At 44.4% G+C, this 27,207-nt stretch overlaps 1 protein-coding gene across 2 annotated transcripts in view; it reads right to left on the reverse strand.

Moving 5' to 3' along the window:
* med14 (mediator complex subunit 14) overlaps positions 1 to 27,207 on the reverse strand; it is a 44,259-nt gene that overhangs the window by 16,177 nt on the left and 875 nt on the right. Inside the window, exons 4-24 of one of the 2 annotated variants that reach the window (XM_029702954.1) lie at positions 26,876 to 27,049; positions 26,347 to 26,476; positions 26,132 to 26,260; positions 22,860 to 22,967; positions 22,151 to 22,283; positions 21,838 to 21,988; positions 21,629 to 21,740; positions 21,365 to 21,490; positions 21,161 to 21,239; positions 19,452 to 19,611; positions 19,073 to 19,267; positions 12,103 to 12,237; positions 11,325 to 11,401; positions 10,815 to 10,975; positions 10,436 to 10,674; positions 8,589 to 8,741; positions 8,171 to 8,440; positions 7,815 to 8,067; positions 2,343 to 2,465; positions 1,575 to 1,754; positions 1,150 to 1,388 (exon numbers count right to left, since the gene is read on the reverse strand). In XM_029702954.1, coding sequence (XP_029558814.1) covers positions 1,150 to 1,388; positions 1,575 to 1,754; positions 2,343 to 2,465; positions 7,815 to 8,067; positions 8,171 to 8,440; positions 8,589 to 8,741; positions 10,436 to 10,674; positions 10,815 to 10,975; positions 11,325 to 11,401; positions 12,103 to 12,237; positions 19,073 to 19,267; positions 19,452 to 19,611; positions 21,161 to 21,239; positions 21,365 to 21,490; positions 21,629 to 21,740; positions 21,838 to 21,988; positions 22,151 to 22,283; positions 22,860 to 22,967; positions 26,132 to 26,260; positions 26,347 to 26,476; positions 26,876 to 27,049 — 3,327 coding nt within the window. The remainder of the gene's footprint in view (positions 1 to 1,149; positions 1,389 to 1,574; positions 1,755 to 2,342; positions 2,466 to 7,814; positions 8,068 to 8,170; positions 8,441 to 8,588; positions 8,742 to 10,435; positions 10,675 to 10,814; positions 10,976 to 11,324; positions 11,402 to 12,102; positions 12,238 to 19,072; positions 19,268 to 19,451; positions 19,612 to 21,160; positions 21,240 to 21,364; positions 21,491 to 21,628; positions 21,741 to 21,837; positions 21,989 to 22,150; positions 22,284 to 22,859; positions 22,968 to 26,131; positions 26,261 to 26,346; positions 26,477 to 26,875; positions 27,050 to 27,207) is intronic. The other variant, XM_029702955.1, reaches the window with a different exon arrangement.

Raw genomic sequence — 27,207 nt, forward strand, 5'->3', positions numbered from 1 at the left:
ATTTTATACACCTGCCAGCTATGGGTGTGGTTGAAATAGCCAAATCCACTAATTTGAAGGGGTGTCCACATACTTTTGTATATATAGTGTATACCTTTCATAATATTTCCCATAATGTTATTAGCCTACCTCACCTTTCTCTCTCTATTGCTGCTTCATTCCTTCCTCACATTCAACAGTTAAATTAAATAGCTTTTCCTGCATGGGACTCCAAGGAGAATTTTTTAAGGAGAGAGGCCAGCAGGGCATAGGTGCGTGATAATCCTGTTCTAGAATGATAGGGGCCTATATATTTTGGATGCAATTGGAATGGAGTTGTAGAGGGAGAAAGACTACGAGAGAGTGCTCGCGCGTGCACTGATTTAAAGCAACGATATTTCAGTGATAGGCTGTTTTAAAACTCTGCAGCTGCAATAAAAAAAGATTTACAATTAAAAAATATTGTGACCCCGAAAGCCAGATGGAGATGGGTAAATTATACATGCATTCGGTCTTTATATTACTGTAGCATAGACTTTCACAATAAAAAAAATTATACGATGAGATGACAGGTCTACATGCATTGTGAACTGTCTGTCCCCACCCTGAGCGGTGATGATTCATCATGCAGAGGCCGTAGAGAAACCAGATTTACACATCACATATCATTTAATAGTGAGATTTCGCGCCAATCTTTTCATGTAAATAATTTATTTTAATTCACCGGTTTCTCACATTTATTTATCCCAGGAAAAGGGAGTGGTGGTATTGGACGGTAAATCCCGGTAAATGGGTTCCCGCCATAAAACACTAAGCCATTCAACCCTAAGTCAGGCTGCTTGGGTTGAAGGTTTGAGAGATCCAAGGTTGGAAAAAAGCTGTGGAATAAGGGACAGCCCTGCTGAGAGCCTCTACGGAGTTGGGGTATGAACAAACATTTGATTACAGAGTTAACACTCACGTTGACCTCCAGCTGGATGAGATGGAGACAGAGAAATGGAAGGATGAAAAGAAGAGGGAGAGAAGTGTGAGGAAAGCCAGAAATATGTTCAACACAAAAACCAGAGAGTGAGGAAGGGATGGACGAAGAGAGATAGAGAGACACACAGAGACTGAACAAGACAGATGGACTAAACCAAGATGAGTCAACCGCAGATCTCCACCACTCACGTTGGGTTCTAGTTGGATGATCCTCTGCAGGTGGCGTCTCATGATGACCGAGCCCAGGAAGCGCTCCAGCGGTGAGCAGAGGTAACTTCCTGCCAGGCCCGGCACCAGGCAGGGTGTGGGCGAGGGCAGCAGCAACACGTGCAGGGCATTATGGGTGAGGATGGTGGGGATGGAGGCAGCCCAGGAACGCTGAGGTAGCTTACGGGGCGGGGGCATACTGCTGGGCATGGCCCCGGAACCTGGAGAGAGGAGTGGACAGTACCGTTAGCCTAGGGAATGGTGAGACTGAACACGTCCTTAAAGATATATTATTTTTTATATACATTCGTGCAACGGTCTTAACATCCCTTCAATCTTTGTAAAAACATTAGATTTTGAGTGGAGTTGATTGCCAGTAAGTCAGGTGTTGTTTATGTGATACTCACTCGAGCCAGTGCGTGGGGAGTGTGAGGCGTCGGGGATGGGTGAGTGCAGTGAAGGGTTTCCAGGGGACATGCCGTGGATACGAGCCCCAGGAGATGGCCCTGATACCTGGGGAGAGCCTGGCCACTGGCCCCTCTGGCTGGGAGACACCATGGCATAAGGGGAGCTGGGGTCCAGAGCACCTGGGAAACAGACACGTAGCCAGACGCACACCACCATCATCAACATCAGTAGCGTCCACTGATATCGTCACCCTTATAATCTTCATCATTCATTGTCATGAACCCATTACAGTGTACTCAGACAATCACAGATAACATTTTTTTTACTCTCACAAACACTCACTGATTGACAGAACTTTCTCTCTCCCATTAACTCTCCAATAAAAACTCTCCACAGTTAATCCATCCCCATGACCCACTGCCCAGTCAACCTGAGGTTCTCAACCACTTCAAAACGGACTAAACAGGTGTCAAACTATCAGAGAGACTGGTGAGCAACATCCCAGGGACTAGTCCCGGTCCATGGGCTGGAGGTTGGTCTACAGCCCTGCCCAGTCCCATCCTCAGTCTACCCAGGTACAGCGTTTTCTCAACCTGCACCAGAGTCGGGCTATGGTTATACGCCATGGAGGACCCATCCATTCAGCCCAGCCTGCTACAGCCCAGCCCCCAGTCCAGCCTCATCCGTAGCTATCCTCTACCCCAGCCCAGTCCCATCCTCTAACCCAGCCCGGTCTGTCCCTGTGGTCAGTGCGTTGCGCCACTTACCATGCGGGCTGGCAAAGCTGGTTGGGCCCATAGCTATGCCAAGAGAGGAGGGAGAAGGGGTGGGCCCAAAGGGAGAGGGAGCCCTCAACGCTCCGCTAGGGGAGCCCGACGCATGGATGGTCCCTGCGCACACACACCACACCGACCAATAAGGCTCGTCAGACACGGGCCAATAGGATCAGCTCACACACACACACACCAGGATTTCCATTAGCCGGCAATTGCCGGCTTTTGGCCCCCCCCCCCAAAAAATGTAAAGCCGATAAATAAAACTGTTGCCGGCCAAAATGAACAATGACAAAATAATGCTTTTTATTCATTGATGGAAATACATTTGACCGTCATGCGTATTGGTCTATAGGTTAATTTGCATAATTTAGTGGAATTAAATTGGACTGTGTATTCTCGTTAGTCATCATGTCTCTTATTTATCTAACACAACTATCACATGTGCACAGCATACAGAGCTATTTTGAGGGGGATTTCTCCTGCAGCTCCTCAGCTGGTTGCTGCTGGAGTAAAACATGTGCTTTTATAAACACATTCATTGCGCAACAATTCTAAATGTAATTGCGTGTTAAAAACAGTTCTGGTGCACGATTAAAAATAGCTACTATTTTGTATTTCTCAACTGGTGATTGAAGCGCCCCTCCCATTCAAGTGCTATCAGCACATCACCCACCACAACACAAAATGAGCTGAAGGCAGTATACATTTTGAAAGCATACTTCATTGTTTGCAACCCGAATGGCAATTATTTTATAGACTTCATAGGCGGCGCGTGAGTTTCAAGTTCGGGGAAGCTTATAAATTCATCCTGCCATTTCTAGCGTTCTGCGTGCCAGTTATGATTTTCATATGCGCATTTTCATGGAACTGTTTAATTTAATATAAGTTTCTGTTTCTCAAAAACATTGTCACGTGGTTAAACATAAAAATCTGAATGAAATGATAAATATCTCAAAGTTAAAAGTAAACTAAAGGGAGGACACCATCCCCTGCCATATGGACACATTGATACACCGTGATCCATTAGCAGCTAAAGAAATGAGCACATGGCCAATGCAGCACTAGGCCTATAACTTCCATTGCTCTTTCACACCGGAGATTGTTGTACTGATTTTTCAAATAGCTTACTGTGTGGAACTATAGTTAATATATTATCATTTGCAATGGATGTAAAAATAATAAATATTTAACATTCCTACATCACACTGAGTACCTGGCCTACTACGCAGAGTTCTCAGTCGCGCGCGCTCCCTCAATATTACACAGACAGAAACCAGACATGCTCATTGCGCACATGGAGCATTCCAAACAAAAGTACAAAAAAATGACAAATCTCGTCAATGATGATTATGAAATAAACCAAAACTTGTTTCTCACAAGTGTAGCAGGTTGTGAACTCTACAATGTTTTCACTCTGAGAACGAGAAGAGTAAATTACTAATTAATACAGCATTAATAGAAATTAATGTAACCAAATTACGGGGATTAAAGGTATATTTACAACTGGTGACAGTGCGTTCGGGATAGTCTTCAGACCCCTTGATTTTTTCTTACTTTATAGCCTTATTCTAAAATGTATTTAATTGTCCCCCCCCCATCCATCTACACACAATACCCCATAATAAACAAAGCAAAGTGAAATGTTTGCTAAATTTATTTAAAAAAAAATTAAATATCACATTTACATAAGTTTTCAGACGCCTTACTCAGTACTTTGTTGAAGCACCTTTGGCAGCGATTACAGCCTCGACACTTGATGATACAAGCTTGGCACACCTGTATTTGGGGAGTTTCTCCCATTCTTCACTGCAGATCCTCTCAAGCTGTGTCAGGTTGGATGGGGAGCATAGCTGCAAAGCTATTTTCAGGTCTCTCCAGAGATGTTAGATCGGGATCATGTCCGGGCTCTGGCTGGGCCACTCAAGGACATTGAGACTTGTCCTGAAGCCACTCCTGCGTTGTCTTGGCTGTGTTGAGGGTCGTTGTCCTGTTGGAAGGTGAACCGTTGCCCCAGTCGGAGGTCCTGAGCACTCTGGAGCAGGTTTTCATCAAGTATCTCTCTGTACTTTGTTCCGTTCATCTTTCCCTCGATCCTGACTAGTCTCCCAAACCCTGCGGCTGAAAAACATCCCCACAGCATGATGCTGCCACCACCATGCTTCACCGTAGGAATGGTGCCAGGTTTCCTCCAGACGTGACGCTTGGCATTCAGGCCAAAGAGTTCAATCTTGTTTCTCATTGTCTGCGTTATTTAGGTGCCTTGTGGAAACTCCAAGCGGGACGTCATGTGCCTTTTACTGAGGAATGGCTTCCTCCTACCATAAAGGCATGATTGATGGAGTGCTGAAGAGATGGTTGTCCTTCTGCAAGGTTCTCCCATCTCCACAAAGGTACTCTGGAGCTGTCAGAGTGACCATCGGGTTCTTGGTCACCTCCCTGACCAAGGCCCTTCTCCCCCGATTGCTCAGTTTGGCCAGGCGGACAGCTCTAGGATGAGTCTTGGTGGTTCCAAACTTCTTCCATTTGATGGAGGCTACAGAGTCTTGGGGACCTTCAATGCTGCAGACATTTTTTGGTACCCTTCCTCAGATCTGTGACTCGACACAATCCTGTCTCGGAGCTCTACGGACAATTCCTTCGACCTCATGGCTTGGTTTTTGCTCTGACTTGCACTGTCAACTGTGGGACCTTATATAGACAGGCGTGTGCCTTTCCAAATCATGTCCAATGAATTGAATTTACCACAGGTGGACTCTAATCAAGTTGTAGAAACATCAAGGATGATCAATGGAAACAAGATGCACCTGAGTTCAACTTCCAGTCTCATAGCAAAGGGTCTGAATATTTACATAAATATTTATATATTTTTTTACTCATTTGCAAAAATGTTCGCTTTGTCATAATGGGGAATTGTGTGTAGATTGATGAGGAAATTTTATTTAATACATTTTAGAACAAGACTAACGTAACAAAATGTGGAAAAAGGAAAGGGGTCTAAATACTTTCCAAATGGACTGTATGTAATCAAAGGGCAAACAATTCACACAATGAATGCTCAAGTATTGTTGGGAGACAGCTGAGTGGGAGAGAGAGAGACTAGACTATATCTTCGCCACACACCCCTCCCCTTCTTGTCTCAACATTTAAAAATGATTCTCAATAATTTACACAACACATATTTTAGATGCTTTTTACTGAGACTCAAGTCAATAATCAACTAGGGCTACTGCCACGCGCGCTGCCCAAATTGTGGGCTTCCCAAATAGTCATAGGCCTACGAGATAATGATCCTTGATTCCTCTGTGGCTAAGTCATGCTTTCTGGTGAAGTATTTTGAATTATTTTATTTATTTCTGTATAGACAGGAGTAATTATATAATTTTGTTAAATGTATTTCCATTTACTTACCTATTGGACTGCTATGGCATTTCTCTCCTTTTCTATTGGTTTTCATACTAACTTTCTTTCGGTGTCCAGACGCCAAAGACAAAATCCTAGTTATATTAGCAACCCATCCTAGTTGTTGCATCTTTGGATCCCCCCACTTTCTATGTTTCTAAAAGAGATTTTCATCTCAGTCACATATGGAACCGCTATCAGGGGCACTGTTTAGAATGGTGTTTTACCCAGGGGCACTGTTTAGAATGGTGTTTTCCCCGGGGCACTGTTTAGAATGGTGTTTTACCCAGGGCACTGTTTAGAATGGTGTTTTACCCAGGGGCACTGTTTAGAATGGTGTTTTACCCAGGGGCACTGTTTAGAATGGTGTTTTACCCAGGGGCACTGTTTAGAATGGTGTTTTCCCAGGGGCACTGTTTAGAATGGTGTTCCTGCGAATTGCATTTTGGCAAATGTTTGAAAATTAAGCTTAATTGGCTGCTTCATTACATGTTCTGTTAATAATTTACTCTTAGATGTAAAGTCGCCTGTTTAGGGGACCGGCACCGACCACAATTTTCGCTTATAAATCGATATGTGGACACCGTAGAACGAAATGGCTTGCATTGAGTGATAGCCCTGGTTCCCACGGACACAGTAGTATATTAAATCTGAAACCACTGGGGATGTCCCTCCTACCATTTCTTTCGCTCTTCCGACTATCCGTCAACTCCTGGCTGAACCCTTCGTCACAGCCACTTACAAAGCACATGCCTGCAATCATTACATCGTAGTAGTGCAGCAGGAGAGTGGTTTCAACTCTCGAATACATTCAGACATTAATTTATAGCAATTAATCTAAAATAATTCATTTATTTTAAACAAAAAAGACTGTCATTGACGGATAAGATTAATGAGATGAAAGGAGAGTTCCTAACGAGTTCAAGAAGCCAAGCTAGAGCTCGGTGAGACGTTCACAGCGATGGGGGCAGAGGTTTGGCTCAAGCGAGACCTTAAGCAAATACGCACACTAAACATACAAATGGATATTTTGCAGTTATAAGGAAGGTGAAATCTTATAGCTAGTAATTTTACAATTTGATTATACTATATTTAGAAAGTATAAGTAATTTCAAGCATTATTCATATATATTTTTTATAGGAAGTACATCATAAAATATTAAATATTTTCATAATATTCGTACTGTGTACTTGAGGTTGTGTCGTCAAATGTGATTACACCTCAGCAATTTATAACTATTTTTACCAGAAAGGTGAGATTTGAACCTTTCTTGGAGTATGCAGCATTACCAGTTATTGTTTATGGATAAATAATTTGTTTTGGGGATTACATGAATTACCTAAATCTAAATGTGATTTCTCTCATTCTGAGCAACGTGGGTGGACGCCCTGACGGGCAATGCACCCAGAAAAAAATGTTTTATGGCCGGTCAATTAAAATCTTCCCGGTCACGTTGTCTGGTGCCACATTTTCCCAACAGAAACCCTGTCACATACATCCATACGCAAACACACAGGCTGAAGCTGGGCAGCGGCTCTAGGGCTGAGATGGGTGAGCAGGACTGGGTGCATGCTTTCTCCCTTCTGGACTCAACTCAACACACAGGCTGAAGCTGGGCAGCGGCTCTAGGGCTGAGATGGGTGAGCAGGACTGGGTGCATGCTTTCTCCCTTCTGGACTCAACTCAACACACAGGCTGTAGCTGGGCAGCGGCTCTAGGGCTGAGATGGGTGAGCAGGACTGGGTGCATGCTTTCTCCATTCTGGACTCAACTCAACACACAGGCTGTAGCTGGGCAGCGGCTCTAGGGCTGAGATGGGTGAGCAGGACTGGGTGCATGCTTTCTCCATTCTGGACTCAACTTTCGCACACACAGTTTGCCATTCAGCATGTGCATGACAGCAGTGGCAGGGTGAACACACAAAGAGAGTGATATCACTTAGCGGGTGGATGATGGGTGAGAAGAGGACCAGATAGCATTTGGTCTCTTTCCTCTGCTCCATAGTGGGCTGCCAAGCACACGTGGCACAAAGAGGGAACATACAGGACACACATCCCTCTCACCTGGGGACTGTGTGGGCATCATGGATGGCGAGGGTGCCACGTTGGGATGGTAAGGGGTGGGCGGGGAGGTGAGGGGAGGGTACACCCCCCCAGGACCCCCTCTCATTGTCTGCTGCTGCTGCTGCTGGGCCTGAAATTGGCTCATGAGGGTGTCCATTATGTCGCCGCCCACCGGTGAGGGCGGGTTGTCGTCTTCGTTGACAGAGCGTCGCCGAGCATCCTGGTTACTGTCAACAAACATGTTGAGGAAAGTCTGGTAGAGAGAGAGAGAAAATCCTTGAGCGGAACTAGACAACAGAATCTAGGCACTTTCAAATTCCTGATACAATCACACCAAGCCCTCTCCTCCCCTGTACCTTGAGTCCCGGGGCGGGGTAAAAGCCCTCCACAATCTTGGTGTTGTCGAAGAGGCTGTAGGCCCCGTCTCGTATGGCCACCACCCCGCGGCTGCGGCAGTAGATGTCGATGCAGTACATGTTGCGGAAGGCCAAGCGGATGTGTGTGGGTGACTGGGGCAGGATGGAAAAACACTGGTAGGCTGTGTTGGTGCGCTGCGTTAGCCCCAACATGGGCACTGTGGGCAGCTTGTTGATGGCATTCAGAGGGGCCTGGGTGTCCGACAGCACCTTGGGAGGGGAGGGAGGGAAGTTAGACAATGAATACAAAATAAATGTAATCAAATTTGTGCCACTTCCAGTGTATGTAAGAGTATGTGCGTGTCCTGCCCCTGTATAGTGAGGTTCAAGCCCAGGTATGTGTGTACGCGTGCAGTACCTGTAGTAGCTGGACCACAGTAGGGGTCTTGTTGAACATCTCCTGCAGTTGATGCAGTATAATGTTGTGACAGTTACTACAGCCCGAGTTGGGTCCTACTGTCCCTAGAGAGAGATGAAACCTCTGGGTGCTACTGTTCCACTGGATGGTCACCTAGAGGGGCGCGAGAGGCAGCAGAGAGAGTCTCAATCAATCACATGTATTTATATAGTACTTTTTAGAAACAGTAAGGAAACATACAAGGCAGGGATTGACAGTAAGCTCTCAAAGGCACTTGCAAATCAGGCAACGGTCTGTTAGACACACAAATGGTAAAATGTCAAGTACGTCTGTGGTAGATTGAACTGCATAGCTCCTTAGCAGTCATATGAAGGACCATATCTGAATTATATGTAAAAAAATAAGTGGAATCGTTTAAACTATGATTTTTTTATATTTTTTTTGCCCTTAGGAAAAAAGGATTGCAGTCAGAACGCACTGCAAATACTGCGTCCCAACAGTTTTTTTACTGCAGTAATTTTGCAGTTATTCCGCAATTACTGGATCCAAAATACCACAGGTGGACAGTAGTTACTTTTTTTTGTCAACTTACGATTTTTTTTATTTATTTACATTTGTCACATCGTTAGTTAAAGTAATAATCACAGAAAACAATAACGTAGGGGCACGAAATGTACTTTTTGGGGAAACAGCCATGTCTGGTGATAACAAAGATGACATTTTATTTAACTAATAACTCTCCCTTTTAATGATGAGGCGGCAAGGGAGTAGCATTTTCCACAAGCCTTTTTCTCATGGCAAATGAATGAAACTGTAAACACAATGGCTACACTCTGGACAACTAAATCAAATGTTTAGGCCCATCTTCTCTGTCTAAACTGAAAAACACTTACGACTACTTAAATTGCGAGAATTTTCTAAATGAAGGACTGCAAGCACAATTTGACCCGCAAGTTGTGCTACTGAAACAGGTGTAAAATTTCTGTAGTATATTTGTAGTTGGCAGTCCATTAGGGAGGGCGTATTCATTACTCCAATTCTGTTGCAAAACATTTCATATACAGAACGAAACGCTCGGTTTGCTTCCATTTGGTTCTAATGAACACAGCCCTGAACACAAAAACAATGATTGAACAGCAGCTTAAACTTCTTCAATTCAACCATTATGGGGTTAAAATACACATATACATTTGTAAACAGCCACCCACAACAAAGACAATGCGTAAGATTCAAATAAATGAGAGCAGCAGTGTGATTCAATAACAACTGATATCAGTACCACCGTCCTCATCTTCAAGCGTTTATTCAAGTTGAATTATCTTTGGATACCAACAGCAGTCCCACCATTGGAAGACATAGCTTTGACTGTAGCCTACAAAAGCCTATTCCTGCTATTTTCCCTCGATCCATTAAACGCATATGACGGTTCATCATAGTGGTCTCTGATTTGTGGTCAGACTCGCTCAGGCAGAACAAATTTAAAATTGTGCCTTCTTTCATGAACAGAAATAACTTTTGCGAAATTGAGTCCAAGGGAAAAGAGAATGTAGGGAGAATAACTGTATGATCACATGGCTAAGTTTCTTTTTTGTTGCGAGTCACTTTTGCACATGAACAAATTAAAACACTACAGTCAACGTGACTTAAAGGTTGTCTTTGGGACAGGATGTCACCTGCCTGTTCAGGAAGCCACAAAGCAGATTCCACCTGCCCGACTGGTCAGTTTACCTGCCCCCGGAAATCGGGCAACCGTTAATGTCAAGCCCTGCAAGGGATCAAACACTCCCTAGGTGGACATGAATGTTTGAGAGGAAATAGATGCAGGTTAGATTTCAGACGTTACTCACCGAGCTGCCCTTGGTGCTGCCGTAGCACAGAACCAGTTTGCGGTAGTTATACAGCCGGATCTCACTGAACAGACTCAGGTAGGACGGCATCTCTGGTAGTGATCGTGAGAACACCAGGACACACTGGTAAAGCTGGCTGATGGCGCTCCAGTCATTGAGGAACATCTCCACCACCTTCCTCCCTCCCACAGGCTCAGACAGAGGGTTCTCATAGGTTAGGTACACGTGGCGCGTAGAGGCTGGACACACACACACAGAGAAAAGGGAGATATAAGAGAACATTAGACTCAGTTTGGGTAGTGTGTGTGTGTGTGTGACAACATGTGCATTTCTGTGTGTGTTGTTGTATGTGCTCATGTGTGTTTGTATTAGTGTGTACCTTGCTCCTTGCTGTGTGTGCTGTTGAGCGGGCAGTTGGCCAGAACCAGCTCCGCGACCCAGGTACGGTTGTTCCGGCCCTGCAGACGGAAGGTACAGTCCAGCAGAGAGCGCTCCAGTGCCTGCCTCGTCTCCTCCCCTACACCCTTACTGGGAGGGATCCTAGGGAGAGGAACAGGACCACAAGGGGTTAGCCCCTTCAAAGTAGGAGGATACATATGCAAATAAAAGATGGTCATTGGTAATAATCAGATCAGACTGCGATGTCATGCGGTGGGCCAAAAACTCCATCCCACTTGAACAGGCTGAAAGTCCAGGCGGTTTACATTTTTTAAAGCTCTTGCACATAATTTTCACAATTTCAGTGTTATTTTGATCTCAGTGTGAAAACATCCACACAAAAAAAATTATCAAATAAATCACGTTTGACTGCACGGCCCCTTTAACATTTCCATTGACTTCCATATTGTTAGACAGTGCCACTAACAAACTGCATGATGTGGAGTCTTACTTGAGGATGCGGATGGCGTGACTGCAGCCGTCTCCCTCCACCTGCACACCCTGGTGAGGAATCTCCATCTGAGATAACTAGAGAAAGGAGAGACATGTTAGACAGAGGAGGAATGGAGGGAAGAAAGCAAGGGATGAGGAGAGGATGAAAAAGAGGAGAGGTGAGGAACCTCCATGTGTGACAGCTGGATAGAAATCAAATCAAATGTATTTATATAGCCCTTCGTATATCAGCTGAAATCTCAAAGTGCTGTACAGAAACCCAGCCTAAAACCCCAAACAGCAAGCAAAGCATGTGAAAGAAGCACGGTGGCTAGGAAAAACTCCCTAGGAAAAACTCCCTAGAAAGGCCAAAAACCTAGGAAGAAACCTAGAGAGGAACCAGGCTATGAGGGGTGGCCAGTCCTCTTCTGGCTGTGCCGGGTGGATATTATAACAGAACATGGTCAAGTAGTTAAAATGTTCATAAATGACCAGCATGGTCAAATAATAATAATCATAGTAGTTGTCGAGGGTGCAACAAGCACGTCCGGTGAACAGGTCAGGGTTCCGTAGCCGCAGGCAGAACAGTTGAAACTGGAGCAGCAGCATGGCCAGGTGGACTGGGGTGGAGAGACAGAGGAGGAAGGATAGAGGAGAGGAAAGAAGGAAGAGAGGGATGGATAGGAAGAGGACTGATGAAGAGATATGAATAGTAGAATGGGAAGTGGTGGAAAAGTAAAGAGTGAGGAAGAGTTGTAAGATAAAGAGAATAAAAGTGGGTAGTCCCTCATCCATACCTCCACTCTGAGGCCTATGAAGGGCATGTTGGTGTCACACATAGCCACTAGGTGAGCCAGCTCCTTGTTGAAGGCAGACATCTCCCCTGAGCGCTTTGGCTTCTTGGGCTCCAGAGCCCCCTGGTCTCCTGACAACTGGAGGACAGAGAAGATATACAGTGAGATAACCTAACATCTAATGATAATAAATACATTTAATTTATAACACACTTTTTATTTATATTCAGGAAAATATCAGGGTTTATATGTATGTTCTAAGTATTTTTCCTTCAACTACTCCTTTTAGGACATGGTTTCAGATCATCAATATTTGAATTCATTGCAACTAAGACTGTGGCGGTCACAACATTTCGTCAGCCGGTGATTGTCAAACAAATAACTGTCGGTCTTACGGTAATTGACCGTTAATTAACATGCATGTAGCATCTCCTGGCTTCCACACAAGACACTGATGCTGACCTTTGGAACGTCTACATTTTAAAAAGTCTAATAAATCAATTTAATATAGCCTACACCTTCACAATAAATCCATGATTTATTTTAGACAGGTCTAAAGAAACATGATATGAAGAAAATGTAGTTGATTTCAGAAGAACAGAAAAGCATACTCTGAGTTGTCCTTACAGTATGTTAGGCCCTGATCTGGCAATGCCATATCGCTGTGGGCAACACTAGTTCATTTAGCAGACAAGATTTGCTTAGAATTCTGTGGCATTATTTTATATAATATTAGGGTGCGTTATGGCCACACGGGATGGTGCCAGGAAATTTGAGGCATTATCAAGTGCTTCTCAAATTGTGAATGAGAGACTAATGAAGTGTGTACAGCCAGCACAAAAAAACTAAGCAGAGCTCATGCCCGTCAAGTGACTTTTTTCAAAATCATCATTAGTTGCATCGTGCAGCTTTACAATGTATTAAAAAATCGGAACATATAGCCCAACGTTTGTAGAAAAACTAAAGTTACATTAATAACTCTGAAGTAAACATATAGGAGTACCGATTTCTTTGTTAACCGCTCAACACAGAATAGCCGCATGTGCACATTCCCTAAAATCATTTGGAGAAAATACCCTTTCTATTTTATTCAGCTTTGTTCAATTGTATTCTTCATACTATAAAATAATCCATGCCTTTTGCAGCCCTTCTCCCTAAATGCTGCCCGCTCCGAAGCACCTCATCTCACTCACGTGGCTCTCCATCACATGACCGGGCCTTTCTCACAGGCTACAAGTGAAGACAGACACTTCAGGGATGCAACTGCGCGGGTCCTTATCCAATTTGGAAGCGCATATGGAAGATATTAGAAGAACTGTCCACATTTACTTTTCGTCAGCCAACAAGATGAGTAGGCCTAACGAACAGCAAAAACACTAGCCTATGTCAATCTACTATCCCCATAGTACAAAAGTCAACCTATTTTATTCTGTGAGAAATAAATATTCCAAACAGTGTGGGATAGTTGTGGGATGCGATCGATCCCAAATTAATACAACCACTAGCATCAAAAATGCTAGTGGTTTTACGCAATGAGGCTGACGCAACAGATCAGAAAATTTTGCTTAAAGTTTTGATAAACTATTCGGCTATTTCTTCACATTATAAGTGCAGCAATGCCCACCTGGTAGTAGGCTATAATAAGAGCGAACGTTCCATTAGCGGGAAAACACAATTATCAAAAGTGACAACAAATGCGATTATGCATGCAATGCTTTTATTATAAAAGGTGCATTTTTATGGTGAAAATGCTCTTCCCCAAACTTGAAACTCACGCACTGCTTATGCATGTCAATTAGGCTCTACGCCCCTTGTAAAGCGGATTAATGTGCTTACTTAAGAAGTTATTTGGCCACTTTAGTTGTGATACAAACCTTATTAAAACATATAGGCCAGACTACATGAGGTGTGCGACTATGATTCGAAAAAGTTGGCAAAAAAAAAAGGCATTGTTTCTTATGCTGGGCATTACTCACAAGTGGCGGAGAAAAAGGGGCCGGATGGCAGGCTGCCGTCAGAATTTGTAGGCGATCTAATAAGCCCCCACTTCCTTCCATTCTGCTAGCAAATGTGCAATCTTTGGACAATAAAATAGATGACCTACGCAGAAGATTAAATTACCAACTGGACATTCAAAACTGTAATATCTTATGCTTCACGGAGACTTGGCTGAAAAACAACACTATCAACATACAGCTGGCTTATAATACGCTGCACCGGCAGGATAGAACAGCGGCGCTTGGTAAGACAAGGGGCGGCGGACTACGCATTTTTGTAAATAAGAGCTGGTGCACGATATCTAAGGAAGTCTCGAGCTATTGCTCGCCTGAGGTAGAGTATCTCATGATAAACTGTAGACCACACTACCTACCTAGAGAGTTTTCATCTGTATTTTTCGTAGCTGTTTACATACCACCACAGCCAGAGGCTGGTACTAAGACAGCATTGAATGAGCTGTATTCCGCCGTAAGCAAACAGGAAAACGCTCATCCAGAGGTGGCGTTCCTAGTGGCCTGTGGCTAATGCAGGGGAACTTAAATCCGTTTTACCTCATTTCTATCAGCATGTTAAATGTGCAACCAGAAGAACAAATAAAAAAACGAATAAAAACTCTGGACCACCTTTACTCCACACACAGACGCACACAAAGCTCTCCCTCGCCCTCCATTTGGCAAATCTGACCATAATTCTATCCTCCTGATTCCTGCTTACAAGCAAAAATTAAAGCAGGAAGTACCAGTGACTAGATCAATAAAAAAGTGGTCAGATGAAGCAGATGCTAAGCTACAGGACTGTTTTGTTAGCACAGACTGGAATATGTTCGGGGATTTCTCCAATGGCATTGAGTACGCCACATCAGTCATTGGCTTCATCAATATGTGCATCGATGGCGTCGTCCCCACAGTGACCGTACGTACATACCCCAACCAGAAGCCATGGATTGCAGGCAACATCCGCACTGAGCTGAAGGCTAGAGCTGCCACTTTCAAGGAGCGGGACTCTAACCCGGAAGCTTATAAGAAATCCCGCTATGCCCTCCGACGAACCATCAAACAGGAAAAGCATCGATAGAGAACTAAGATCAAATCGTACTACACCGGCTCTGACATTCGTCGGATGTGGCAGGGCTTGCAAACCATTACAGACTACAAAGGGAAGCACACCCGAGAGCCACCCAGTGACACGAGCCTACCAAACAAGCTATACTACTTCTATGCTGGCTTTGAGGCAAATAAAACTGAAACATGCATGAGAGCACCAGCTGTTCTGAAAGACTGTGTGATCACACTCTCCCAGAAGCCCTAGACCCACTCTAAACTGCATACCACCCCAACAGATCCACAGATGATGCAATCGCTATTGCACTCCACACTGCCCTTTCCCACATGGACAAAAGGAACACCTATGTGAGAATGCTATTCATTGACTACAGCTCAGCGTTCAACACCATGGTGCCCTCAAAGCTCATCAATAAGCTAAGGACCCTGGGACTAAACACCTCCCTCTGCAACTGGATCCTGGACTTCCTGATGGGCCGCCCCCAGGTGGTAAGGATAGGTAACAACACACCCGCCACACTGATCCTCAACACAGGGGCCCCTCAAGGGTGCGTGCTCAGTCCCCTCCTGTACTCCCTGTTCACTCATGACTGCACAGCCAGGCATGACTCCAACACCATCATTAAGTTTGCCGATGACACAACAGTAGTAGGCCAGATCACTAACAATGACGAGACAGCATATAGGTAGGAGGTTAGAGACCTGGCCATGTGGTGCCAGGACAACAACCTCTCCCTCAACGTGATCAAGACAAAGGAGATGATTGTGGACTAAAGGAAAAAGAGGACCGAGTACGCCCCCATTCTCATCGACGGGGCTGCAGTGGAGCAGGTTGAGAGCTTCATGTTCCTTGGTGTCCACATCACCAACAAACTACCATGGTCCAAGCACACCAAGACAGCCGTGAAGAGTGCACGACAGCTGCACCATTGAGAGCATCCTGACTGTTCATCACTGCCTGGTATGGCAACTGCTCGGCCTCCGACCGCAAGGCACTAGAGGGTAGTGCGAACGGCCCAGTACATCACTGGGGCCAAGCTTCCTGCCATCCAGGACCTCTATACCAGGCGGTGTCAGAGGAAGGCCCTAAAATTGTCAGACTCCAGCCACCCTAGTCAAAGACTGTTGTCTCTGTTACCGCACAGCAAGCGGTACCAGAGCGCAGCCAGCTAGGTCCAAGAGGCTTCTAAACAGCTTCTACACCCCCAAGCCATAAGACTCCTGAAAACCTAATCAAATGGCTACCCAGACTATTTGCATTGCCCCCCCTTTTACACCGCTGCAACTCTGTTATCATCTATGCATAGTCACTTTAATAACTCTACCTAGATGTACATATTACCTCAACTAACCGGTGCCCCCGCATATTGACTCAGTACCGGTACCCACCTGTATATAGTCTCGCTATTATTTTACTGCTGCTATTTAATTACTTGTTACTTTTATTTCTTATCCATATTTTATTCAAACTGCATTGTTGGTTAGGGCTCAAAAGTAAGAATTTCACTGTAAGGTCTACTACACACACACCTGTTGTATTCGGCGCATGTGACTAATAAAATTTGATTTGAAGTGATGATATATAAGTGACAGTATTAACCTGTCACCCATCAGACTATTCTTGATTTAATCTTGTCTTTACATATACTAAATTATATGTGTGAAATATGTTTTGATTTAGAATGGACCATTACCATGCACCTGTATCGAAAAAGGGTCAGCGGGAAAAAATAAATGTTATCTATGCACTTAATTAGCGAATGGAGGACACTTTTCCCCATGGTGTATTTTCATGCCAGACAGGTAAGCTATACTCCTGTTGAAAATATAAGCAACGTGCTTAATATTAGGCAAGTTTAAAAATAAATATAGTAGGCCTAGCCTATAGAAAGCTGATCCTCTTTTCAGTAGAGGCAATCACTCTGTTCTCTCACACAATTGCATAGCCCAGGTATTACCAAACTGGGGTGCGCGTACCCCTGCCGTCAGGGGTAAAAAAAAAATTCTCCCAACAGTCCATTTATATATTTTCCAACTATACATTTGTGATTTTTTTCCCCCCCTCTGATGAGTAGCCTCGTTTCACTGCCAAAAATAAAATGAAACCATCTACTGTTCAGCGAAATAACAACACAATGTCAAATACAAGTAGCCTAGTCAAATAATTAACATCCAATCACATTAACCGTTACTCTCTTACGGGAATTCCACTAAGGGTCCGTATGTAGCCAAATGTAGCTGCTGCTCATGTTAGTATCTGTACTGATGGCGCAAAAGCCATGACAGGGAGACATAGTGGAGTGGTAACGTGCGTGCATGCAGTTGCACCCGACGCCACTTGGGTCCACTGCAGCATCCACCAAGAGGCTCTTGCTACCAAGGGAATGCCTGACAGCTTGAAAGATGTTTTGGACACTACAGTGAAAATGGTTAACTTTGTTAAAGCAAGGCCACTGAACTCTCGTGTATTTTCTGCACTATGCAATGATATGGGCAGCGACCATGTAACGCTTTTACAACATACAGAAGTGTGCTGGTTATCAAGGGGCAAAGTATTGACACGTTTTTTTGAATTGAGAGACGAGCTTAAAGTTCTTTACTGACCATAATTTTCACTTGTCTGACCGTTTGCATGATGACGAGTTTCTCACATGACTGGCCTATCTAGGTGATGTTTTTTCTCGCCTGAATGATCTGAATCTAGAATTACAGGGACACTCTGCAACTATACTCAATGTGCGGGATAAAATTGAGGCTATGATTAAGAAGTTGGAGCTCTTCTCTGTCTGCATTAACAAGGACAACACACAGGTCTTTCAATCATTGCATGATTTTTTTGTGTGCAAACCAACTCAAGCTTACAGACAATGTCAAATGTGATATAGCGAAGCACCTGAGTGAGTTGGGTGCGCAATTACGCAGGTACTTTCCAAACAACTGGATTCGTTATCCCTTTCATGCCCTGCCTCCAGTCCACTTACCGATATCTGAACAAGAGAGCCCCAACGAAAATGCAAAAAGCGGTTCTGTGAAAATTGAATTTAAAATCAGAACCCACTGCCAGATTTCTGGATTGGGCTGTGCTCAGAGTATCCTGCCTTGGCAAATCGAGCTGTTAAGACACCGATGCCCTTTGCAACCACGTACCTATGTGAGAGTGGATTCTCGGCCCTCATTAGCATGAAAACTAAATACAGGCACAGACTGTGTGTGGAAAATGATTTAAGACTGAGACTCTCCAATACAACCCAACACTGCAGAGTTATGTGCATCCTTTCAAGCACACCCTTCTCATTAACCTGTGGTGAGTTATTCACCATTTTCGATGAACAAATAAGGTTTTATGTAAGATGGTTAAATAAAGAGCAAAATGATTGATTATTATATTATTATTTGTGCCCTGGTCAGGATGGTCCTATAAGAGCTCTTTGTCACTTCCCACGAGCCGGGTTGTGACAAAAACTCACTCATTCTTATGTTTAATAAATGTATTGTATAGTGTGAGTGTGGCAGCTTACAATGATGGCAAAAACCAACATTTGAGAGTGCGCTGACCCTGGAGCTAGAGGGGGTACACAGCTGGAGGTTGAATGTTTGAAGAGGTACGGGACTATAAAAGTTTAGGAACCATTGCCATAGCCTATTGAAATGTTGCCCAACATGTTTGATTAGATTAAATAAAATAATTGATGTCAGAGTGATTAGAGGGACTGAGTACCAGGCAGTCAGCAAGTTTGGTGGGCTACTAATGACCATCAGCAGCATCAGAGCTTGGAGAAGCCTAATCACCGTGACTAAACGGTCATGTGGAATTTGACTGACTTCATGACTCGTGACCGCCGGTGTGGCGATAATACGGTCACGCAACAGCCCTGATTGTAACCCGTACAAGCAGTTCTGCAATCCATTCCTACTTTTCTCTTAGCACCATGGCGGGCCCCACGGCTGGCGCAATTGTCCAGGACGAGCTGCTCCAGGTTGGGCTTGAAGTGCTGAAGGAGCTGGGCGCATGGAGGTCCCTCCTCACCCTCCAACTGAGACACAGAAAGGAATGAGTACTTGTACTGGAGCTCCGTGGGACAGCCAGGCACGTCAAGCATCTCCACCACCTAGAGAGACAGGGAAGGGAGAGAGAGAGAGAGGGATGGGAGAAAACAGTAATGAGGAAGAGTGAAGAGTGGGAAAGTTGTGCATGTTTAATGTACTGTATATTGTTCATTTTCTTGTGTTTGTTTATTGCAAACTGTTTTTTGGGGACAAATAATTGGGATAAGGTGGGAGGGAGGCACTTACAATGTAATACTGTGGTAGGCGGGTTAGCCGGATGAAGAGCCTGTGTTTTGATAGGCTGCCGGCAGGGTGGGAGATGGAGTTGGAGAGGTGTAGTATGTCTGTGCAGACAGTGGGGAGGTGTTTCACCGACTGTCTACACCTCTGCTCCCCTAACCAAAACCTGGAAGAGTGGTGAGGAAAGAGACGGAGAGGGGTGAGAGAAAAACATAAGTAAACTGAAATTCGACATTCTCCAAATAGACCAGACTGCCAATGAGCAGCTATTTCACAGTCCTACATTCACACATCAGTGAGACATCATTATCACTCTACTAACACTCTTTCCCTGACTGACAAACAAGTCATTTCCTGGCCAGATCACATCATAGAAATAACATCACAGAACATTGACTTCAATCCCTGTTCCAGTAATTACATGTCTATGCATATCACACAATGACAGACTCAACCTCACACAGTAGAGTGCTGGTCTACAGAATTTATACAGACACCCTAAGTCATTTGAGAAATTATTCACCTGCATAGAAGCACATTTCCATGGAAGGGCACAAGATCTGTTCTCATATCCGTATGGGCATAAATATAAACGCAACAATTTCATAGATTTTAACAAATTTACATGACTGGGAATACAGGTATGCATCTATTGGTCACAGATACCTTAATAAAAAGGTAGGGGCGTGGATCAGAAAACCAGTCAGTATCTGGTGTGACCACCATTTGCCTCATACATAGAGTTGATCAGGCTGTTGATTGTGTCCTGTGGAATGTTGTTCCACTCCTCTTCAATAGCTGTGCAAAGTTGCTGAATATTGGCCGCAACTGGAACACGCTGTCATCCCAAACATGCTCAATGGGTGACATGTCTGGTGAGTATGCAGGTCATGGAAGAACTGGGACAGTTTCAGCTTCCAGGAATTATATACAGATCCTTGCGGCATACGGCTGTGCATTATCATGCTGAAAAATGAAGTGATGGCGGCGGATGAATGGCGCCACAATGGGCCTCAGGATCTCGTCACGGTATCTCTGTGCATTGAAATTGCCATTGATAAAAAGTAATTGTGTTCGTTGTCATGGGCTGGCGAGGTTACACGTGGTCTGCAGTTGTGAGGCCAGTTGGACGTACTGCCAAATACTCTAAAACAACATTGGGGGCAGCTTATGGTAGGGAAATTAACATTCAATTCTCTGGCAACAGCTCTGGTGGACATTCCTGCAATCAGCATGCCAAATACACACTCCCTCAACTTGAGACATCTGTGGCATTGTGTTGTGGGACAAAACTGCACATTTTAGAGTGACCTTTTATTGTCCCCAGCACAAGGTGCACCTGTGTAATGATCATGCCGTTTAATCAGCTTCATGATATGCCACACCGGTCAGGTTGATGGATTATCTTGGTAAAGGAGAAATGCTCGCTAACAGGGATGTAATCAAATTTTTGCACAACATTGTAGAGAAAGACGCTTTTTGTGTGTATGGAACATTCTGGGATCTTTTACTTAAGCTCATGAAACGTGGGACAAACACTTGACATGTGTTTATTTTTGTTCAGTATACAAAGTATACACTACTAAGGTACTAGGGCGAAGCACTTTGCATACAAAAGTGTGCTAGTGTGGATATGGAGGTATGAAGGCCTTCTGAGGAGTAGTGATGTGACACATGACAGGCAGTTGTCACAGAGAGACAGGAAGTGGATTTACTTGAGCTGCTGCAGCCAGGATATGATGCGCTTCATGTCGTCGTTGATGGTCTTCTCGATGTCGTCCAATATGGACTGATCTGGAGACAGACAGACACAGTGGAAGTGAGTACATTGTATGTGTGTGTCCCAGCTTACCGATGTGGTGTATGTGTGTATGTATGCATGAGTGTGTGCACGTGTGTATGTGCACCTCCCTGCTTACCAATTCCATACAGCATGGGCTGGAACATCCCTGAGTGCAGGTCTACAAAGATGTGCAGGCACTCGGAGCGTCCACAGGGCTCCAGGATTGGAATGACCAGGGTGGGCAGAGCTGTCTCTATGAACGCTGAAACACAGGCAGGGACAATAACAACATCACACACTGACAACATGGCTGTTTCTCTCCGCAACATTGTTCATTTCATTCTGGGTCAGTGTGGTTAGATTAGTCAGTGTCTAGCTAAGTCAGAGACAACAGACTCACAGCTGTCGCTGGGGTTGCTGCTCTTCAAGATGGCTTTCAGCTCCTGCAGCTTCTGATGGGAGCGGGCGTGCACGCTGTCAATCAAAAGCTTCTCCACTGACAAGTGGTCAATCTACAGGAGGGCGCGGGAATAAAGACAGGAAATTAGGTTCTCACAAAAACAAAAATTGTACAGCACCATATCTGCGAGGAACTTGGCGTTAGCTCACCTTCATGGCTCTCTCCATCAGTCTAGAGTCGCAGGCAGGGAGCGGAGGATCATGGGAGATCTGCAGAGGCTTGGAGCAGTCTGATTCGTCAATCTTGATGGTGACTTTGTGGACCGACGCAGTGCCTGTCTTCCTTCCCAGGACCTGTTGGCTGGAGAGGGGGAGAGAGAGGGAGAGAGCGAGACAAAGAAAGAGGTCAAATGATGGACCAATTTCCCTGTGATGAATGACAAAAGTATATGCATTCAACAAACCACTCAATCAGGCCTGTTAATGTGTAACTTCTTAGTGAGTAGTTGTGTGTGTTTCTTACTTCCAGACGGCCAGTGTGAGGCACTTGGCAGGCATGTAGCGCTCCACCTGCACCAGGTCTCCCCAGCGCTCTCGGACCAGCATGAGGGTTTGGGAGTGGAGCACCTCCAGCTGAAGAGACAGGCAGAATGAGTCTAGACGGGACGGGGTTAAGGAAGGGCTGATCCAGGAAGACGGCATACACACTTACAATACACATAGATAAAGAAATGCAGGCACACGTGATACATACACACCCATGCTGTGTGTGTGCGGTGACAGACTTCAGCCATGAAACCAGACTGCGCCTGGCAGTTATACTTGCTATGAAGTCACGATGAGGTTCATACAAAAAATGACTGAGAAACAAATCCTTGGTCATATCTAATTATTGGCGTTCTATTGAGCATAACAGTATTATAAATACATGTAGCATTACTCATTTCCCAATAAATAGTATTTGAAATGTTGTAAACATTTCTGCTTGGTTCATGGAAACAAACTGATGAACTGAAAGACAGTGTGACTGTTGGCTTTGGCACACATTGAAATGCTGTTGGTCCCTTGGCCTGCTGTACGCATGGTCACTGTTGGTCAATATTGTATGTGCGCACACAATTACATTCACTGCAGCAGCTCAAACCAGACATGGCCCTGAGCGCACTGTCTGCACAGAAACAGTACACACACACACACACACACACACACACACACACACAGTGAAAGGATACGCAGGCAGCTGTACATATCCTGCAGTGGTTTCTCATCTGCAAACAGGCGTGACTGCACCAGCTCATGGATGAAGTTCACTTGCATACTGTGGACCAGAGCTCTGCCATCTGGAAGGAGGGGGCGGGGGGAAGACGGAGGGGAAAATATTGAAAAAGGAGTTAGCAACAAACAAAAAAAATTTAAAAATAATGCAATCTTAAAATGTAGTTTTTTTGTGAGTGCTTGATGTTTTCATTCAAGTTGGATTACTCTTGAGCATCAGGACAAGAATAATTATAATTTGCTGTACATATTGAACACTCTGGACTTTTCATTTTCAACCTTCAAAATTCTCACCAGTTAGCAGTGGGATCTGTGTGTTCGCGTTGCGTTAGCAGTGGGATCTGTGTGTTCGCGTTGCGTTAGCAGTGGGATCTGTGTGTTCGCGTTGCGTTAGCAGTGGGATCTGTGTGTTCGCGTTGCGTTAGCAGTGGGATCTGTGTGTTCGCGTTGCGTTAGCAGTGGGATCTGTGTGTTCGCGTTGCGTTAGCAGTGGGATCTGCGTGTTCGCGTTGCGTTAGCAGTGGGATCTGCGTGTTCGCGTTGCGTTAGCAGTGGGATCTGCGTGTTCGCGTTGCGTTAGCAGTGGGATCTGCGTGTTCGCGTTGCGTTAGCAGTGGGGTCTGCGTGTTCGCGTTGCGTTAGCAGTGGGATCTGCGTGTTCGCGTTGCGTTAGCAGTGGGATCTGCGTGTTCGCGTTGCGTTAGCAGTGGGATCTGCGTGTTCGCGTTGCGTTAGCAGTGGGATCTGCGTGTTCGCGTTGCGTTAGCAGTGGGATCTGTGTTCGCGTTGCGTTAGCAGTGGGATCTGTGTTCGCGTTGCGTTAGCAGTGGGATCTGTGTTCGCGTTGCGTTAGCAGTGGGATCTGTGTTCGCGTTGCGTTAGCAGTGGGATCTGTGTGTTCGCGTTGCGTTAGCAGTGGGATCTGTGTGTTCGTGTTGCGTTAGCAGTGGGATCTGTGTGTTCGGTGGTTTCAGGGTTCTAAAGCGCAACGGAACCAAATATTTTGCTGTGCGACTTGGAGTTTTATTTTGGGAGCACTGCGCAAAAAATAAATATCCTATAAAAAAAATGTAATGCTTAACAATATTTGTTCTTCTCTACACTGCTCAAACAAGATGGGCTGAAGCCCCGCCCGCTGTCATTTAACAGGAAGTCAGCACACAGACAGTTCCTCCACACTGTGCCTGTTTCTCTCAGCATGCATTCAACAGATTCTTACAAAACAACATTGATGCTGCTTTCCACGTTGCTTCTAAATAGAAATCCACTTGTTTTCTGTATTATAATGAGTTTGTGTAGCTTGTTCTTTGCAAAACGCGAGTTCGTTAGTCTTTGGAACCTGGCCTAAAGTTAATCGCTAACTAAATGCCCTTTAGCTAAATGCACTAGCTCGGGCAAAGCAAATGTTCTCTAATACAGGTTGCTTCTAGTGGTGGTGTATATCAGTATGTTCCAGTGTTTCCTCTGGAAGAATTTGAAGCAGTGGGGGGAGGGGGGATGTTGTACATAGAAGGACTGAAGCTCAGCTGTGGTGGCTTTTTAAAAAGGACAATATATTCCAAAATACAATTATGCTGACATATTTCTCAAATTATTTGTTACAATTATTTTAACATATTGGACATGGTCCATATTATCAGGTATGCTATTAGCAATAAGCATTATTACTTGTAGCCAAACTGATGCAGCACAGTGGCTATAAATAAATAGGTTGAAGCATGGGGTTGCCTATCTGCATTTAACCTTTTGGGCTAATTATAAGCTAGATCCCAAATGTGATCTTTTAACTAGTTAGCATCCTATTGATGAATTTTATGTCTAAAAAAAAAACTTGCATAAACACAGTGAAAATAATGTAGGTCTACCTGTTAGGGTAACTTGGGGTAAACCGCCACCCGGGATAACACTGCCTGTACTTCTCACAGAAACCACTTCATGCCATAATTTCACCCCACCAACATGTTCTCTGGTTACCACTACTCTTGCTCAACTAAAATTTGTATCCGTCTCATCAAAAAAATGTTAGTCACTCCAAAAAAACTGATTGAGGTATGATGGCGTTTTACCCCAAGTTACCCTACAACTGACCCATGTTACAGTTACCCCCACTCACAGCAAATTGCAGAGCGGTAACACTTCTAAAACCACAGGTTTAAAAAGATGCAGTTAACACATAATTAAATAAAGTAGGAATCAAAAGCTGGGATCAAAACTGTCTTCCCCGCTATTGCAAGACTTGTTGTGCATTGACTGCTTGTCAGAATGCATGTTTCCCCTCGCTATGGCACTCGCAACTTGAATGCACCTCGAGAGGAATATTTATCTCGCATAGTACACACAACAACAAGCTGACTAAGTAAATAGATCAACTATTCTACTATGGGGTAGTCAGATTTTTCTATTCATTACTCGTTTGGTTTGTAGAGGAAAAGTAAACGTGGACTTCATCTTCAAAGTGAGCCTCAGCATAATTTTCTTCTTCATGTTAAATATTTTTTTGCCATAATGTTGCCGTGGCGCAGCGCTGCATTTAAATGACCGCAGCAGAAACACCGGCATGTTGTTTATGCAATGGGCATGTTCTGAATCAGATGGCCTACTCTAAAATATTTGTCTAAATGTAACATCTATGCATCTATTCAAATGCTATTACGGTCCCCTGGGAAACACTTACTAGCACTTTGGTTCCTACCTTGTCATAACTCTTACATGGCTTATCATTTGTTGTCATGTCAAACACCACCAATCATAGAATTAGAATAATCATTCTATTTATATGATTCCAACAGTTGACCCAAGTGTTTTGATCTACAATCAAAGTTAAATCACAATATTTGGTTGAAAAATCCCATATCACCCTAACAACCTGGTAACTTTACCATTATGCAAACATTTGGTGGCAAAGAAACGAAAAAGGATATATTCTTCAGGTGATGTACTTCAAAATAAGATACATATATGCCCAATGTAGACTATATCTCAATCAATTCAAAATATATATATTTTTCTGGTGCTGCTAAATGTTATGTGGTGCTCGTAACTTTTTAAGTTAGTAGTATCAGTGCTCCCAATTATGTTTTTTAATTGGGTACATTAGTAGTGGGTTCTGTGTGTTTGCTGCGTTAGTAGTGGGTTCTGTGTGTTTAGTGCGTTAGTAGTGGGTTCTGTGTGTTTGGTGCGTTAGTAGTGGGTTCTGTGTGCTTGGTCAAGCAGGTGTTGTTTATCTTACCTCCGGTCTCCTTGTCCTCCACCAGTATCTCCAGCTTCAACAATCTCCAGGGAATATCTGGGTCATCACCCATCACCGTCAGTGTGGCCTCAAACTCCCCCTCCACACGGAACTTCACACGCCCATTAGCTACGAGACACACACAGTGAGGTTGGCCAGCTTTATTTATATATATATATATGTGTGTGTGTGGTGTGTGTGTGTGTCATCCTTACCCACGGTGAGGTTGGCTAGCTGAGGTGGTAGGTCTGTCGTGACAAGACGATGTCTAAGGATTTGATTGAGCTGGTTCAGGGTTGTCTGCTTCTCCACCTTAGTGATGGGGTCTGGGGGAATGATCTTGTCCTACACACACAGCTGTCAATGCACTGGGCCAAACAGGGCTTCAGATTTCTCCGTCCCTATTCCACACTCCAGTCCAGTTGGTGGCGGTAACGCACTACTAAAGCTTTCTGTGTTTGTACATTATGTGCACATGGCACACAACTGACAGAGTACATACATGAACAACAGCATTTTTGGCCAAACTAGACAGGCACCGAGGCTACTTCAACCATTGTGGCTTACGAACACAGAGGCATCAGGTGTCTTTCTATTTGACCATTATTTAACCAGGCAAGTCAACTGAGAACCAGCTTACAATTAAAATAAGAGAGAGGCCAGGTCAAGAGGTGAAAACAAGACTACAAGAAAAAAATGAAAATGAACACATTAGTGGACACAGACCAGTTAGGAGTGTCTTACCCGTATGCAGGTGGGCAGGCGAGGGTATGACCCGGTGGTGAGCACGTCGATTGCGAATGGGATGGCAAAGCTGGGCAGTCGGGCGTGCACCAGGGCGTCCCTTGCCAGCGATGCCAGCCTATCAGCCGTGTCCACAAATAGGAAGGCCTGCTGGTCCAGAAAGCTGGAGATCATCTGTTACCATGAAAACAGGAGGTTAGGGGTTAAAGGTCAGGTTAGCTTATGATTGTACTTACTATTATTTTGAATTATGTGCAAGTAGGCCTAAATCAAAGTTAAACATAAACACTGCATTGATGTCAGTGGGGAAAATTCTGAAAAGTTTTATGTGA

The sequence above is a fragment of the Salmo trutta genome, chromosome 20 (genome assembly GCF_901001165.1).
Source record: "Salmo trutta chromosome 20, fSalTru1.1, whole genome shotgun sequence".
In the NCBI taxonomy this organism is placed as follows: domain Eukaryota; kingdom Metazoa; phylum Chordata; class Actinopteri; order Salmoniformes; family Salmonidae; genus Salmo; species Salmo trutta.